The sequence below is a fragment of the Moschus berezovskii genome, chromosome 15 (assembly GCF_049115385.1).
Source record: "Moschus berezovskii isolate FMDL1 chromosome 15, NW_MosBer_1.0, whole genome shotgun sequence".
NCBI classification, from domain to species: Eukaryota; Metazoa; Chordata; class Mammalia; order Artiodactyla; family Moschidae; genus Moschus; species Moschus berezovskii.
Window position 1 is genome coordinate 13,416,632 of NC_142474.1, and position 14,728 is coordinate 13,431,359.

Sequence of the window (14,728 nt, forward strand, 5' to 3'; positions counted from 1 at the left end):
ATTTTTTTTTTTAATTATTTATTTGGCAGCATAGGGTCTTAGTTGTGGCATGTGGGAATCTTCAAGGTGGCGCCCATTTTCTCTCTGCTTGTGGTGTTCAGGCTCCAGAGCACTTGACCTCTGTTAGTTTGCAGCATGCAGGCTTAGCTGCTCCACGGCATATGGGATCCTAGTTCCTGGACCAGGGGTTGAACTCATGTCCCCTGCTTTGAAAGGTAGATGCTTAACCACTGAACCACCAGGGAAGTCCCTGTAATCTTTTTTTTTTTTTTTAAGCTAGGATATCACAAACTTGCATAATCTTTGTTTTGATGATGTTAATGATGTGATTAGAGGTTCCAAGAACAGGGAGATACGATTCACATCATGTCTGCAGATGACTCCATCTACACCAAAACCATTAGTTTCAGGGGGCTGTTTTTCTTTGAACCAGTATCTTGAAAAATCCATGCTTAAGTCAGCTCTGCATGTATAGATGGAACGAATATGAGTAGCAAGTAAAAGTTGGATTAAGTGTGCAAATGAGCTCCCTGGAGTAACGTCCAGGATTTCAGTACTGTCCTTTGGAAGAGGCTTCAAGCCTGTGCAGGGCCTGGATAGAAGCTTTTCTGGAGAGTCATTCCCCGAGTGGGGCAGTGGCTCCCGGGCTGGGCTCCCAGGTGCATGCACATTTGTGTGAGCAGTGATTGGCCTCATGTGCTTTTTTCAGTTGTCCTGAATTTGGGGATTATGGCAGCTCACTGTGAAAGTACCTGATTGTTTCCTGCTAAAACTTTGATGAGCATTTTGCCAAGTTTAATGTTAAAATGAGGAGATGAGTCATTTTGAAATAATGCAGTTTGTCCGGTAGATAAAAATTTTTCAATACCTGGAATCCATGGGGAAAAGTTAATAAAAGACTCATAGCCATGAATCTCAGTGTTCTGACGTGCACCCAGACTTTTCTCCTAGTACTCAGATCCAGCACTCAGTTTCTAACTCTCAATTCAAGCAAAGAAAGCCAGAGGTAGGGAACTGGAGGTGGAGCTGGGAGAAGAGTTTGAGGAAGTCTGTCTTGTGATTAATGCTATAATTTTCTACATGGAAGGCGAAAAAGGTACTTAATTTTCTTCTCTTTTTTTTAACTTTTTATTTTGTATTGCAGTATGGCTGATTAGCAATGTTGTGATAGTTTCAGATAATTAAATAGATGTATGCATTCTCCCCAGACTCACATCCCATCCAGGCTGCCACATACATAACACTGAGCAGAGTTACACTTTGGTTATCCATTTTAAATATAGCAGTGTGCACACGTCCTTTCCAGACTCCCTAAACAATCCCTTCCCCTCAAAAAAAGTACTTATTTTTTTAATGCAAACTGCGGAGAGTCAAGATATATAAAATCTTGGCTGATGAGATTGTGTAGTAGACAGGGTGTGAGAGCGTTTTGGGGCTGAGGACTGCTAATGAACTGCTGTTGGTCATACCTGATCCTTGTCCTGCATGGATGGTACAGTTTATATGTTGGAAGTTCCTTGCATGTCATGAATACATGATAGATGCTTTCTTTAAAGTAGATGTATGGATATATGTTATAAACTCAAGCTGAGTTTTACTACTAAAAATAGGTACGTACTTTGAGCCTCTAAAATCTTGTCTCCCATTTTTTTTTCCTGTCCTGTAATGTAAGTTGTTCTAACTCTGAGAGCTGGAAAAGCAAGGATTATATGATGTGGCCTCAAGCGTCATTAAACAATGAGAGTATTAGGCCTTTGTATTATGAGAACTGCACTGGTTGCAAGTGACATAAACCCAACTTGAATTAACGTAAGAAAAAGAGTAACAAGTAGGTTCACTGGTTTAGGGAGTCAGAACCCCGGGCTCTAGTCAAGAACTCCACAGAAGTCTTTGTCCCCCACCCTTCCTGAGCCTCTTTGGGTGTTGGCTCCATCTTTGACAACTGCCGTCCTTCTCCAGATTGAACTATGCCTGCCCATATCTCTGGGCTCATAGCTTAACAGACCTAGGACCTAGGAGGAAAGAGGCTATTCATTTTCCTGGCCACTCCTGCCAGAAATTAGTCCTTTTTGTAAATGAAGGAGCCTTTACGCAGAGTATCTCATGAGAAACGCTGGGCTGGATGAAGCACAAGTTGGAATCAAGATTATCAGCAGAAATATCAATAACCTCTGACACGACTCATGGCAGAAAGTGAAGAAGAACTAAAGAGCCTCTTGATGAAAGTGAAAGAGGAGAGTGAAAAAGTTGGCTTAAAGCTCAGCATTCAGAAAAGTAAGATCATGGCATCCGGTCCCATCAGTTCATGGCAAATAGATGGGGAAATAGTGACAGACTATTTTTTTGGGCTCCAAAATCACTGCAGATGGGAATTGCAGCCATGAAATTAAAAGACACTTATTCCTTGGAAGGAAAGTTGTGACCAACCTAGACAGCATATTAGAAAGCAGAGACATTACTTTGTCAACAAAGGTCTGTCTAGTCAAGGCTGTGGTTTTTCCAGTGGTCATGTATGGATGTGAGAGTTGGACTGTTAAGAAAGCTGATCGCTGAAGAATTGATGCTTTTGAACTGTGTTGGAGAAGACTCTTGAGAGTCCTTGGGCTGCAAGGAGATCCAGCCAGTCCATCCTAAGGGAGATCAGTCCTGGGTATTCATTGGAAGGACTGATGTTGAAGCTGAAACTCCAATACTTTGGCCACCTGATGCGAAGAGCTGACTCATTTGAAAAGACCTTGATGCTGGGAAAGATTGAGGGCAGGAGGAGAAGGGGACGATGAAGATGAGATGGTTGGATGGCATCTCCGACTCCATGGACATGAGTTTGAGTGAACTCCAGGAGTTGATGATGGACAGGGAGGCCTAGTGTGCTGTTGTTCATGGGGTCGTAAAGAGTCGGACACGACTGAGTGACTGAACTGAACTGAGTCCCACATTGGCCTTGCTAGGTCACATGTGCATATCTGGACCAATCCCTGCAGTAAAAGGACTAGGACACCATAGGCCAGCCTGACTTTCTGCTTACTCTCATGGTTTGGGGGTCAGTATTGGTTATCAGCAAAAAGGTGCTGTGCAATCAGTGTCCACTTCAGCCATGGTATAGGTGTATATCAGAGTAGTTTATGTACGTCTGTATAATTTATATGGTTTTTCTTCAACCATTGTGAGAATGAGTTGCAAATATCATGCCTTTTTATCCCTAAACGCTCCAGTGTATCTTTTCTACAAGTAATGCCATTTGCATAACTGTTTAGTTACTGCTTTTGTTTCCGTACAGTCTGTGGAGAGACACGCTTAAAATCATGCAAATATCCTGTGTCTCTTCAAGTTGTTCTACCCCAGATTTAGTATTCCTTGATGGTTCTGGACTATACTTATCTTGACTACAGTGGTTACAAAATGATTTTCCAACTCCACCACTGTGTCTGCATTTACTGTTTGGATTGTATAATAAGCAGGAGCTTTCCTTTCCCCCTCATTTATTCGTTATCTGTCTGTCTATCATTGGTGCAGATCTTACCATTTTCAACGGTTTATGATTCGTTCCTCACCTTAATTACCTTCGTGTTCACATGACCCCAGTTTTGACCACGAGAGTTCTTCCAGCTGACTCCTGTGCCCTTCTGGCGTGCTGCCTTTGCTTTTCTGGGCACTGCCTTTACTTTATGACACAAGATGTTTCAGGCTGATCTTATAACTTCCTTCTCTTGGAACCAGCCATTTTTGTGCGGAACTTTGGAATTTGAAACCAAAATCTGTGAGAGCTGTGTGTGCAGATTGCGCTTGGAGCATCTTTGCTTGTTGGCTTTCTCAGTTGTCAAATCTAGGGGGAAATACACGCGATAAACATGTGTACATGTATGTACATGCACATGGACACATCTGCATGCACACACAATATACTCAATGCACATGTACACATTTATGCGCAGGTGTTCATACAGATACTTATCTTAGAAAGCATGTGTCACATTGAGGCCTCCAGTTTAGATTCATCCCACAGTCTCTTCCTTGCCTCACAACATTTCACATTCACGTCTTCCTGGGTGAGAACCACAGCTCCTAACATCAACACACTTACTAATTTGTTGAATCCTATTACCACAGCTACAGTGGCTTCAGAACTGCTTCCCTTACACACCTCCCAGCGAGAGCTCACCTTTTGTTTGCTGTTTTCCTCACTTCTCCCCAAAACTGAAAGCATATAGTCAGATACCGTGTTTATAAATTAATGAGATTTTTTTTTCCCATCTGATGAGTGTGGTTATGTTTTTCATTTGAAAAACACCTAGATTTATTTATTTCAACTTGTTTTCATCTTTCATTAAAAAAATTTTTTTTGTATATGTAACATGCTTGCAAAAGTCAAATCTATGTAAAAAGACACTCACCCCTGCTTTATGTGGTTTGTCCTCTGTGTGTCTCTGTCTGTAAAATGAGTAGATGTATGCAAGGTTTCTTATTTTCTCTTTGTTCTTTCATAAAATGTAGCATGTTAGTGTACTCTTGCACTTTGCTTTTTTCTCTTAACATATCTTAGAAATCATTCCATGGTAGTTTATAGAATTCTTTCTTAATTGTTTTTACAGCTGCATAGTACTCCTTTCTGTGTATCCTCATTTATTCATCACTTACGTTTGGACATTTAAGTTGTTTTTTGTTATTTTGAAATTATCAAACAGTGTTGAATAACCACATGCATATGTGTTTCATATTGATGGAGGTGTATCTTCAGAATATATTCCTCTAAATGAAATTGTTAGATCAAAGGGTACATACATCTGTAATTTTGTTACATATTATTTGACTACTATGTTTGAAGAACCAGAACCCCAAGGAGAAAACAGTACATTCATGGTCCAAATCCATCTGTAACAAAATGGGGGTTAAAATGTCTTCGTTTGATAAAACTCTCTTTTTTAAAACTCATTCGGAAGATGGGGAAAGCACATTTCACCTAGTCTTCCTGGAGGATGAATTCAGGTGGTATTTTCTTGATAACCTATTTGAAAGTCCCATTTATAAGCTCACAAGGAATCTTTTCTTCCTGATACTTGTCTTTATCAGAAGAGCGCCAGCAAAAAGTTTTGAAAATCAGAATTGATTCTTTTGTCAAAGGTAACATTCAGAAAATCACTATGAAGATTTCTCATTAGAGTATCTTCTTTTATGTCCCCAAATAGGTAAGCAGATCTCACTAGACCTGTTCCTGTTTACTCATGTATATTTAAGAAGTTGTTCCCTCCACCCCCACCCCACACCCAGCTTCTGGCTAGGAAACCTGTGGTGCCCCAGGCTTGACTTTGGAGGGGCCTCACTACAGCTTTTCCTTGTCATCACTTAATGTGTTTCTGAAAACATGGAGGGCAAGTATATACACGTCTTATAGTAAAGTTTAGTATTTTGAGGAGCTTCTATTCCTTAATTCTGTCTTAAGCTTAATTTAGTTTTGAGCAGGATATTTTCACAATGAAGCAATGTTTCTAGCCCATCTATATAATGAATATTTAAAATGGAGATTAAACATATATAGATCAAGTTTTCCAAAATGAAGCTATATTTTGTAGAAAGATAAAATTGATTTCAAATGTTGGAAGGATTTAAGATTTTACAGAAGATTAAATGGGATTCCAAGCGTGTGATTATTATGGTGACTATATTATATCTAAATTACCATCTCTAAATGTGTGTCCAAAAAATGAACCACACACCTTCTTCTGTTGAGAGAATCAACTGTGGAGTTGTGAATTTTTCTTTTTTCTTTTGGTATATCTGAGTTATTGGAGTGTTTTGTAACCAATTCTTTTGGTGATTGTTTTGAAATTCCAAGAAGATTAAGAGAAATTTGAAGTTTTTGCATTTGTTGAAAGGGAGACTGGGGATTTAAAAAGAAAAAGGGAGGCAGGAAACATGATAGTGTAAACAGTGAGGGGATTGTGAGTCAGCTGAGCTGAGCACAGGCCTCTGCTTGGCTGCTGGCTTTGGGGCCTCAGTGCTTTTTAACCTGTTTGTACATCTGGAACATGAGGCTTACCTGCCCTGGCCCCCTTGCAGAATCGCAGTTGCTACAGTTAAACAAGACAGGAAACAATTAAGTGCTTTGTAGAATATAAATTGCTATATAATTTTCTTACTGAGAGCCAAGTAACATGAGATAAATATTCCAGTGAAAATTTGACATCTTTTAAAACTCTTTTCACCAGAGTCCTGTCTTGAAACTGGTAAGACGTGGTCTTTCTCCCCCGATCCCCACCCCTACCCCCCGAGTTTCATTTCCTCAGTTTGGATCAAAATAATCTCATAAAGAACTTTGCTGATAGGTAGGCAAGCCAGTCTTCAGCCTACGGAATCAAGGGTAAGGCTGGGTTTTTGCCCGCCTGATGAGTGATCCACGCGCCAAAGGGTGAAGGGTGTTGGGAGAAGACTGACCCCAGGGTCCACTCCGGGAGCTGTCCCACCAAGGCTTCATCCCACTGGATCTTCCGTCTCTCTGCCCCTGTCTTCCCCCACACCTCACAGTAACTCACCGGATGGGAAGTAGCAGTAATTGTGGCTCTTTCCTCATCTTCCAGCTTCTGCCCAGACTTATTGACACTGCTTCTGCCAAGACCTACTGGTTCTGCTTCTCTTGGATCTTTCACATCATTTATACCCTTGCATTTTCTCTGATCACATCTCGCTTGAGTCTTCTTTCTCCCTTGCCCAGTCTTGCCATCATGCCCTTTTCATGCAGAATGAGTCTAAGCTTGCCAGCCTCACGTACCCCTGGGTTCTTTCCAGCTGCATCAGCTTAGTGCTGCTTTTCACTTGCCCTGTCATCCAGCCGCACAGATTGTCTTTTACTCAAAGAGTCTTTAACACTCTTCCATCCCCCAAGAATATCATGGCGGTTACGCGCGTGCCTGGTTTAAATACTTTCTCTTCCATTTACTAGCGTGTTACCCTGGAAATCTCAACCTCACTGTTCTTCTTGATAAAATTAGGATAATACTGTCTGCCTTAAATGGTTGCTTTGAGGAATAAAGGAGATGATCCATGTAAAAGTTTAGAGAAACTGTGCCTGCATGTAGTAGGTATTACATTACAAATTGGCTGTAATTATTATTATTATTATTGTCTTCTGTCAGAATTCTGTGTGTATCTTTGCTCAAGTGTGTTTTTCCCAAATCTCCCCAGTTGTACCCATCCATTAGTGCATCCATCTATCCAATGAATATTTTATCGAACCCTTGGTGTGCTTTAAGCATAAGACTACTACTCGCTGTGAAGAATACAGAACTTAAGCGCATACTGCCCTCTGGGAACTTAGTGTCTGATGGGAGAATGCGGAGAAGTGTAAACTGTTCATCTATTCAGCACATGTTGATCAAGTCACTGCAGAGGATCCGAGGTCCCGTTTAGTTCTGAGCCTGGTGTCGTGTGTAATGACTAACTTTGGTGAAAGATCAAAGTTTGAATGCCTTAGGCAAAGCACAGTTGAGATGTTTAAAAGAAAGTAAAAGTTGCTCCATCGTGTCCAACTCCTTGGAACCCCATGGACTGTACAGTCCATGGACTTCTCCTGGCCGGAATACTAGAGTGGGTAGCCTTTCCCTTCTCTCAGGGATCTTCCCAACACAGGGATTGAACCCAGATCTTCTGCATTGCAGGCAGATTCTTTACCAGCTGAGCCACATGGTGCTTGGGAGTGTAGAAAAGGGATTTTATCAGCCAGGAGGGGCCAAAAAGGCTTATTAGAGATGTTGCCGTCTTAGCAGGGCCTTGCAGAGTGAATTTTGCCCGTCTCCACCTCTCTCAAGGAGCATCCATCTCCTGCCATGGGCGATTGCTCTGGGTGGTCGGAATTTCATCCTTATGACCTCCTCAAGGGCTGTGGCAGTATTGTCTTCAGTTTTGAACTCCTAGCTCTCATTCTGAGTCTTACATAGGTAATTCTCAATGGAGGATAGTGAGGACTTAAGGAGATGTTCCCATGTACCTTAAAGGGAGCTTGAAAGTAGATGATTCTCAATGTCTGTGACGCAATTCAACTTCCCAGAGAAGACGTTTGTTTGAAAGTGGGGTTTTTTGGGGGGCGGGGAGATGTTTGTATCATTTTACTTGGTATCACATTAATCCTATCTATAGTAGTCGTGATAGGGGTGTAAAAAGAATTTTACATCAACCCATGTAGATGTTTCTTCCCTTTTTCCTGCAAATTTCTGGCAGGAAACTCTTGTCGCTTTCCCATTAAAGCCTCTCCTGGCTGCAGAATTGCAGGATGTACCCTCGTAACTTGAATCACATGAGAAAGCTTAGCTTCAAGAGCTGCCCAACAGTTTTAATTCTGAATTTCTCCTTGTAGCAAGGAGCAAGGACCAACCCCAGTGGAGAAAAAGAAGAAAGGAAAAAGGAAAAGTGAAACCGCAGTGGAGAGTTTAGAGCTGGATCAGGGCCTGCCGAACCCGTCCCTGCGGAGCCCCGAGGAGTCCACTGAGTCTGCAGACAGCCAGGTACCGCTGTGCTGGGAGCCGGGCGGGCATTGCAGCTGTGGGGCGGGGTCTTGCGGACGCTGATCCTTGTGCTCCTCTCTCCCTGTCTCCAGCCCGCTGCCCTCGCACCCAGACCTGGGCTGGGCTTTCCCTGTGTTAGTGGGTGACCACAAGGCTCTTTCTCTAGTATCCTGTTCCTTAGACTAACAATCTCCCAGCTGTTTAGCGGTGTTGGCTTCCTTCCATCAGAGTCGCATGGTATCAGGCTGCAGTGAGAGGGAACGTGGAGAGGAGAAGTGTGATCCAAAGTAGGTGAGGCTTCGAGGGCCTCTCTCGCCATGCAGGTGATGCATTGATGGTTCGGGGTGCTAATAATTCAGTGTGCATGAGGACACGTTCATAATCCCAGATGCCGGGAAAGTCAGGGATGGATTCCTTTTGCCGAGGTGGGAAGGAAAATTTGGGGAAACAAGGAGTGGTCCACCCAAATGAGATTTCTGAAGACACACCAAAATGGGCACGAGACATTGGTGGGAGTTTTCTCCCTTGAGTTGAGGCAGCCTCTCTTGCACTTGAATTCTGATATCTCAAAGTGCTGTTTCCTCTGACAACCGCAGCAGCAGTTTATCTGGGCTCTGCTCCCACAAGGGGCCATTCAGGATAAGACCAACTTACTGTACCTTAAGTCCTGTGATCTTCATTGTAGGAAAGTGTCAGCTCCTAACATCACCGTGATGGATAAGTCATCGTGTCTGGGGTGTCAGATCCGAGACCCCCTTTCACTGCCTATATACTTGGGTTAGCGACTCCCAAGTATCCTTACGGTCAGAGGAGCAAGTACGTCTGGTCCATGAGGGTGGGCAGGTAGTTCGGTGTTTCTAGGATGGTGATCTGCATGTGGGATTGAGAGAGAGCTTTTTATGTGGAATTCCTCCTGTAAAATTAAATGTCACTGAAGTGACACAGTAAAGAAACGAACACAGAGAGAGGCCCAGGAGGTGTCTTTTAGACGATAAGGGCCGGGGATAGGGTGGGGGTGAGGTTTGGCTTTTCATTTTGTTTTGTAAGATTTAAATGTTGGAGACTCAGCTGGCTGAGTAGATGGTTCCCGGAAGTGTTTCTGCTGCTTGGATGTGATGGGTAGAGATGAACCATGTGTTTTTCTGCTCGAGGAAAGCCACTGGGTTGCTTTGCTGTAGAATGTTATCTCTCTTAAAGGTCATAAGCTATTTAATTATAGTCAAGTCCTTACATGGTGAGTCATGAATCTCATTTTGTCACACTCAAGACGTCAGCTTGAATTTCAGAGGGTGGTGGTAGGAGATTCGCAAAGTAAGTCCGAATAAAATTGGTATTATTTAGTTGTTTGGAAGTACATGGCAAATCTGGTGAACTTGGAAAATTGAAAATAAAAAAAACCTGTTAAATCATTGTCATCAACCTGGAGCTTCAGGCTATGCTTGGATGGGACCTCAGAGATGATGCAGTTACTTCCCATCCCTCTTTCCCTGGAATGGAAATGGATTCCAGAAAGGAGGCGGAAAGCACAGACAGAGATAATAAAACGTGTCTCCCTGGATCCTGAGACTATCCTCCTACTCTGGATCCAAGGGATGTGGCTCCCTCTCCTCAGCTGGGTCCCACCTTGAGTGAATTTAGTTCTGAAGAGAGTTGTGTCTAGGGCAGATCCTTCTTGGAAGGTTGGAGAGGGCTCCTTTGAGTGTGAGCGAGTGTAGTACACGTGAGGGTGTCCTTGCGCGTGCTTTTCCCTCCGACTCACTCAGCGTCTCTGGCGGGTGTGTTTGTCCTGCAGAAACGACGTTCAGGACGGCAAGTGAAGCGCAGAAAATACAACGAGGACTTGGACTTCAAGGTGGTGGACGATGACGGGGAAACCATTGCTGTGCTTGGGGCTGGCCGGACGTCCGCCCTCTCAGCTTCTACCCTGGCCTGGCAGGCAGAGGTACGGCCTTTAGACTGGACTGCTGGTCACGGCTGGACAGTCACTTCGACTGCCTGATGGAGCATAACTTCGATCACTTTAACTGCAGGTTCTGTCCTTCAGGTGGCTTCCTGCTGAACTGAACGTTCAGGCTCTTGTCTGTGCCTAGCAGGTCCCTCTGTCATCATGCTCTCCCGAATTCACTTAAGTTCATTTTTCAAATACACAACTTTGCGCCATCTCTCTCATTACTCTCCAGCCAAGAGACTTGCCTCTTTTAAAGCCACGTATCAGCCATTCCTTCCCACCTACTGCCCTTTGCCTGTGTGGTCCCTTTTGGTTGGAATGCTCTTTGCCACATGCTTCACGTGACTCTTATTTTAAGTAGACCCTTGCCCCTTGTTCTAATGATTCTTTTGTTTTTCCATTAGCTATTATTTATCTGAGTGCACTGGGTCTTTAGTTGTGGCACACGGGATCTTTAGTTGAAGCCTGTGGGAGCTAGTTCTCTGATCAGGAATTGAACCTGGGCCTTCTGTGTTGGAAGGACAGAGTCTTAACCACTGGACCACCAGGGAAATCCTCTAACGATTCTTTATTTCACTCCTGTTTGTTTCTTTCATAGCACTTATTACAATTTATCCTTGTGTTCTGATTTCATTTTATTTGTCTCTCCCGTTAGAGTGTAGACGTCTGATATGGAGTAAATAGCTCCTCAAGGAACGGAGTCATGTAAAGCAGTCATTACAGTTGGGACTGGGGTTACAAATGTGTATGGAGAGTCCACCACAGGGCCAGGTCCTAGAACACCAGGATGAGTATCACGGCTTGGTCCCTGCCTCCAGGGAGTTATATCTGGGAGAAGGAGCATATGGCTACACTCGTATTGTGAGTTAAGTGCGGTCTTGGAAGTGTGTGCTGGATATGGCGACTGGAGGAGGAGTGGACAGGAAAGGGAGGTCAGGGTTTTAGGAGAGGCGTTTCCGACATGAACCACAGCCCCATAGCCTGCTGGTACCAGAGGTTGTGATATGACAATTTAATGAGCTTGGTCAGACATTGGGGTGTGATTTGAGGAGTGATGGGAGATGATCCCGGGGTGGTAGGGAGAGCCACATTATGCAAGGCCTTGGCTCTCAGCTAAAGTATTTGGCCTTCCTCCTGGATTGTACAAGGGGCCAGGGGCAGTCAGAGAAGCAGGATGCCCATCTGTGCAGTTTAGGAATTCCCACTGGCAGCAGTGTCAGGGAAGACGAGGACAGCATTTCGAACTGGTACCCCCAGATGCTGCCAAGGAAGAGGGGTGGGGATACATGTTGGAAAGGAGGAGGTCTGAGCCAAGGAGCTTGCAGAGGAGAAAAAAGCAAAACAGCAGCAGGCTGTGCACGTGGGATGCGCCTGACGGCCGGCAGCACATTCTGGGACACAGACTGTCGTTATGGAGTCCCTGTTGCTGACTTGGCAGGATTCACGTTCTGCCTGTGCAGCAACAGCACAAATACCTGTCCTTCCTCCTGGACTCCAGTGTGGCTCCTGGAGCTGAGGATGCTTTTATCCGTGCCATCCACCTTGACTCCCGCATCAAGCATTTTCACGTAATTTCTCACAGCCTTTTGCTCTGTGTCTGCATAGAAAGTAGCTGGAGCAGGGGCCCTTGTGCCTATGTTAACAATCAGGAAACAAGCACAGAACAATCCAGGTCATAGCATTACATAGCAGCAGTGGATCAGTGATGAATATGTAAGAAGTGATTTCGTGTCTGTCTCTGGATCAGGGTTATCCAGCTAATGAATAGAACACCTAATAGGAATAATAATTTGGTATAGTGTATTGCAATACTTTTCAAGCAAATAGTTAAAAGTAGTCCTTGCAAGACTTCTTTGACATGATAGGATTATATTGCTTTACAGTAGGTTTCCTGGGACTTCCCTGTGGTCCAGTAGCTAAGACTTCACGCTCCCAATGCAGGGGACGCAGGTTCGATCCCTCGTCAGGGAACTAAATCCCACATGTCGCAACTAGAAAGCCCACATTTTTACAATGAAAATCGAAGATCCCATGTGCTGCAATTAAGACCCAGTGTGGCCAAATAAATATTTACAGTGGGTTTCCCTTCCTTGGCGATTTTATGGTTGATTTGGTGGTTAAAACACCATAAGGGATTTTATTTACTCCTACTAGCCATTTAGCCCAAGTCATTAACTGTATTTCAATTATTCTGACCTCTACCCCGGTACCTAAAGGGCAGTGTTAGCTGATCAGATAGAAATAACTTGAGAAGTTTTTATCTTCACAAGGCTCTTTTTATCCTCATGAAGGGTACATTCAAGAAAGAGTTTATATGTGGTGAAACATAAGCTAGACTCTGAACCTGCATTAATTACACCTCAAAGATTGTGACTAAACTTAAAAAAGAAAGAGGCCCAAAATGTGGTTTTGGTGTTGATGTTCAGAAAAGGTAGCCATGTGGCTCTGGCCTCCACACCACAGGACAGACCCGACCACCTGCCAGGGACTGAGCGACCGACCTGAGTCAGTGCTCCATGGAGCCCTCTATTCGTGTCTGTTTTACTTAGTGGGCTCTCTAGGGAGGTCTGAACAAAGATCTCCCAGACTAACACAAAGCCCAAAAGTCAGGGATCTCATCGAGGATTCCAGGCAGTCCTCAGAGTGTCCAGGGGCACAGAAAACCAGTAGAAGAAGATTAGATTTTTCTTCCATCCTTCTCCCAAGGCCCTTTGGAAGGGTGTCCGCCTGCTTGTAGATGGGCAGAGAAGGGTGTGCAGTCAGCACCACAAAGGCCCCGCTGCTCTCTCCCTGCTTTCTTTGCTGTGTCTTATTGGCATGCTCAGCCCACTAGTGTGGCTCCTGGCCCCTGTCCCAACCCCAAATCGCAACCTCAGCAGTACTCGCCTAGTGGTGAGTTGCTGCAAACATCTTTACACATGACTCATCCTATCTCGGGCCTGGAAGATCAGCATAGACACCTGCTTTGGAGTCTAGAGGACAGTCCCCTGGCTGGGGTATGGGATTAGGGGTGGAAATACGTTCCCATCCTCACTGTGACTCCCTGCTTTCTTATTCTTTGTCAAACTGATGGCAGTGCTTGGAACAGAGACAGACTTGCCCGGTTATGACCCGTTTACAACATACAGATTCTTACAAGGCGGTTTCAGTTTTTGCCTCCTGCAGTTGGTGTGGTTTTTATGATTTTTGCCACTGAGACAGGACTTGAATTTGAACGAGGCATCACCTCCCGGTGCTCTCTTGTGCCCGCTCTTGCGTCTTTGCAGACAGCACCCTCTGCTGTGTCTGGTCTTTGCCTGCTCCTGGCAGGTGAGCGCAATGGTTCCCTCACCCGGGAAGCTCCCTACTTCCCCTCAAGCTGGAGGTCAGTGCCCCTCCTCTGTCTCCCTTGGCACTCTAGTATGGTTAACTTTGTCACTGTCCTTTAAACACCTGCCAGCTTTTGTTTTCCATTGTCAAAGCCATGAACCATGTTAGGGTAGGGCCTGTAATCTTTTTCTTTTTTTTTTTTTAACTTATCTCTCCAGCATGAAAAGGCTTCAATAAAGTAAAATGTACATTAAGCCCTAGGAACTGTTTAGAGAAAAGTATGGCACGTCCCTCCTCTGTTCTGCGGTGTATTCATTATGCCCAGTGTCCCCGGGACCCGCACACCACTTGTTCACGCCCGTGACTGCACTGATGGGCCAGCGCCCCTGCCGTATTGCTCTGAGTATCACACCTGATTGTTTGCGCCATCACACTGTAAGCTTTTGCAAAAACAAGAGTCACTTTTTAGTTGATCATAATTTTCACTTAACATAGGTAGTATTTGACATTGGGTAGTAAGTAACATCGGAGAAAGCAATGGCAAGCCACTCCAGTACTATTGCCTAGAAAATCCCGTGGATGGAGGAGCCTGGTAGGCTGCAGTCCGTGGGGTCGCTAAGGGTCGGACACACTGAGCGACTTCACTTTCACTTTTTACTTTCACACGTTGGAGAAGGAAATGGCAACCCATTCCAGTGTTCTTGCCTGGAGAATCCCAGGGACGGGGGAGCCTGGTGGGCTTCCGTCTGTGGGGTCACACAGAGTCGGACACGACTGAAGTGACTTAGCAGCAGCAGCAGTAAGTAACATAAAGACATGCATTCAGTTGTACTTATCATGTATTTATATATGTAAGTAATGAATAAATATGCTTAAAACATTATAGAAACAGGTACGATTCTTAAGTCCTGGATTAGAAAGATGAGAATGAGGTGTTTTTCTTTCTTTCTCAGGCTCTCGTTTCCTCGACTTCTTTGTA

General features: G+C 44.3%; 1 protein-coding gene across 13 annotated transcripts in view; it reads left to right on the forward strand.

Annotated features, from left to right (window-relative positions):
* Positions 1-14,728, forward strand: part of CHD6 (chromodomain helicase DNA binding protein 6) — a 203,300-nt gene that overhangs the window by 81,007 nt on the left and 107,565 nt on the right. For all 13 annotated transcript variants that reach the window (XM_055437516.2, XM_055437507.2, XM_055437515.2 and 10 more), the window contains 2 exons: positions 8,345-8,492; positions 10,285-10,434. In XM_055437516.2, the coding sequence (XP_055293491.2) occupies positions 8,345-8,492; positions 10,285-10,434 (298 nt within the window). The remainder of the gene's footprint in view (positions 1-8,344; positions 8,493-10,284; positions 10,435-14,728) is intronic.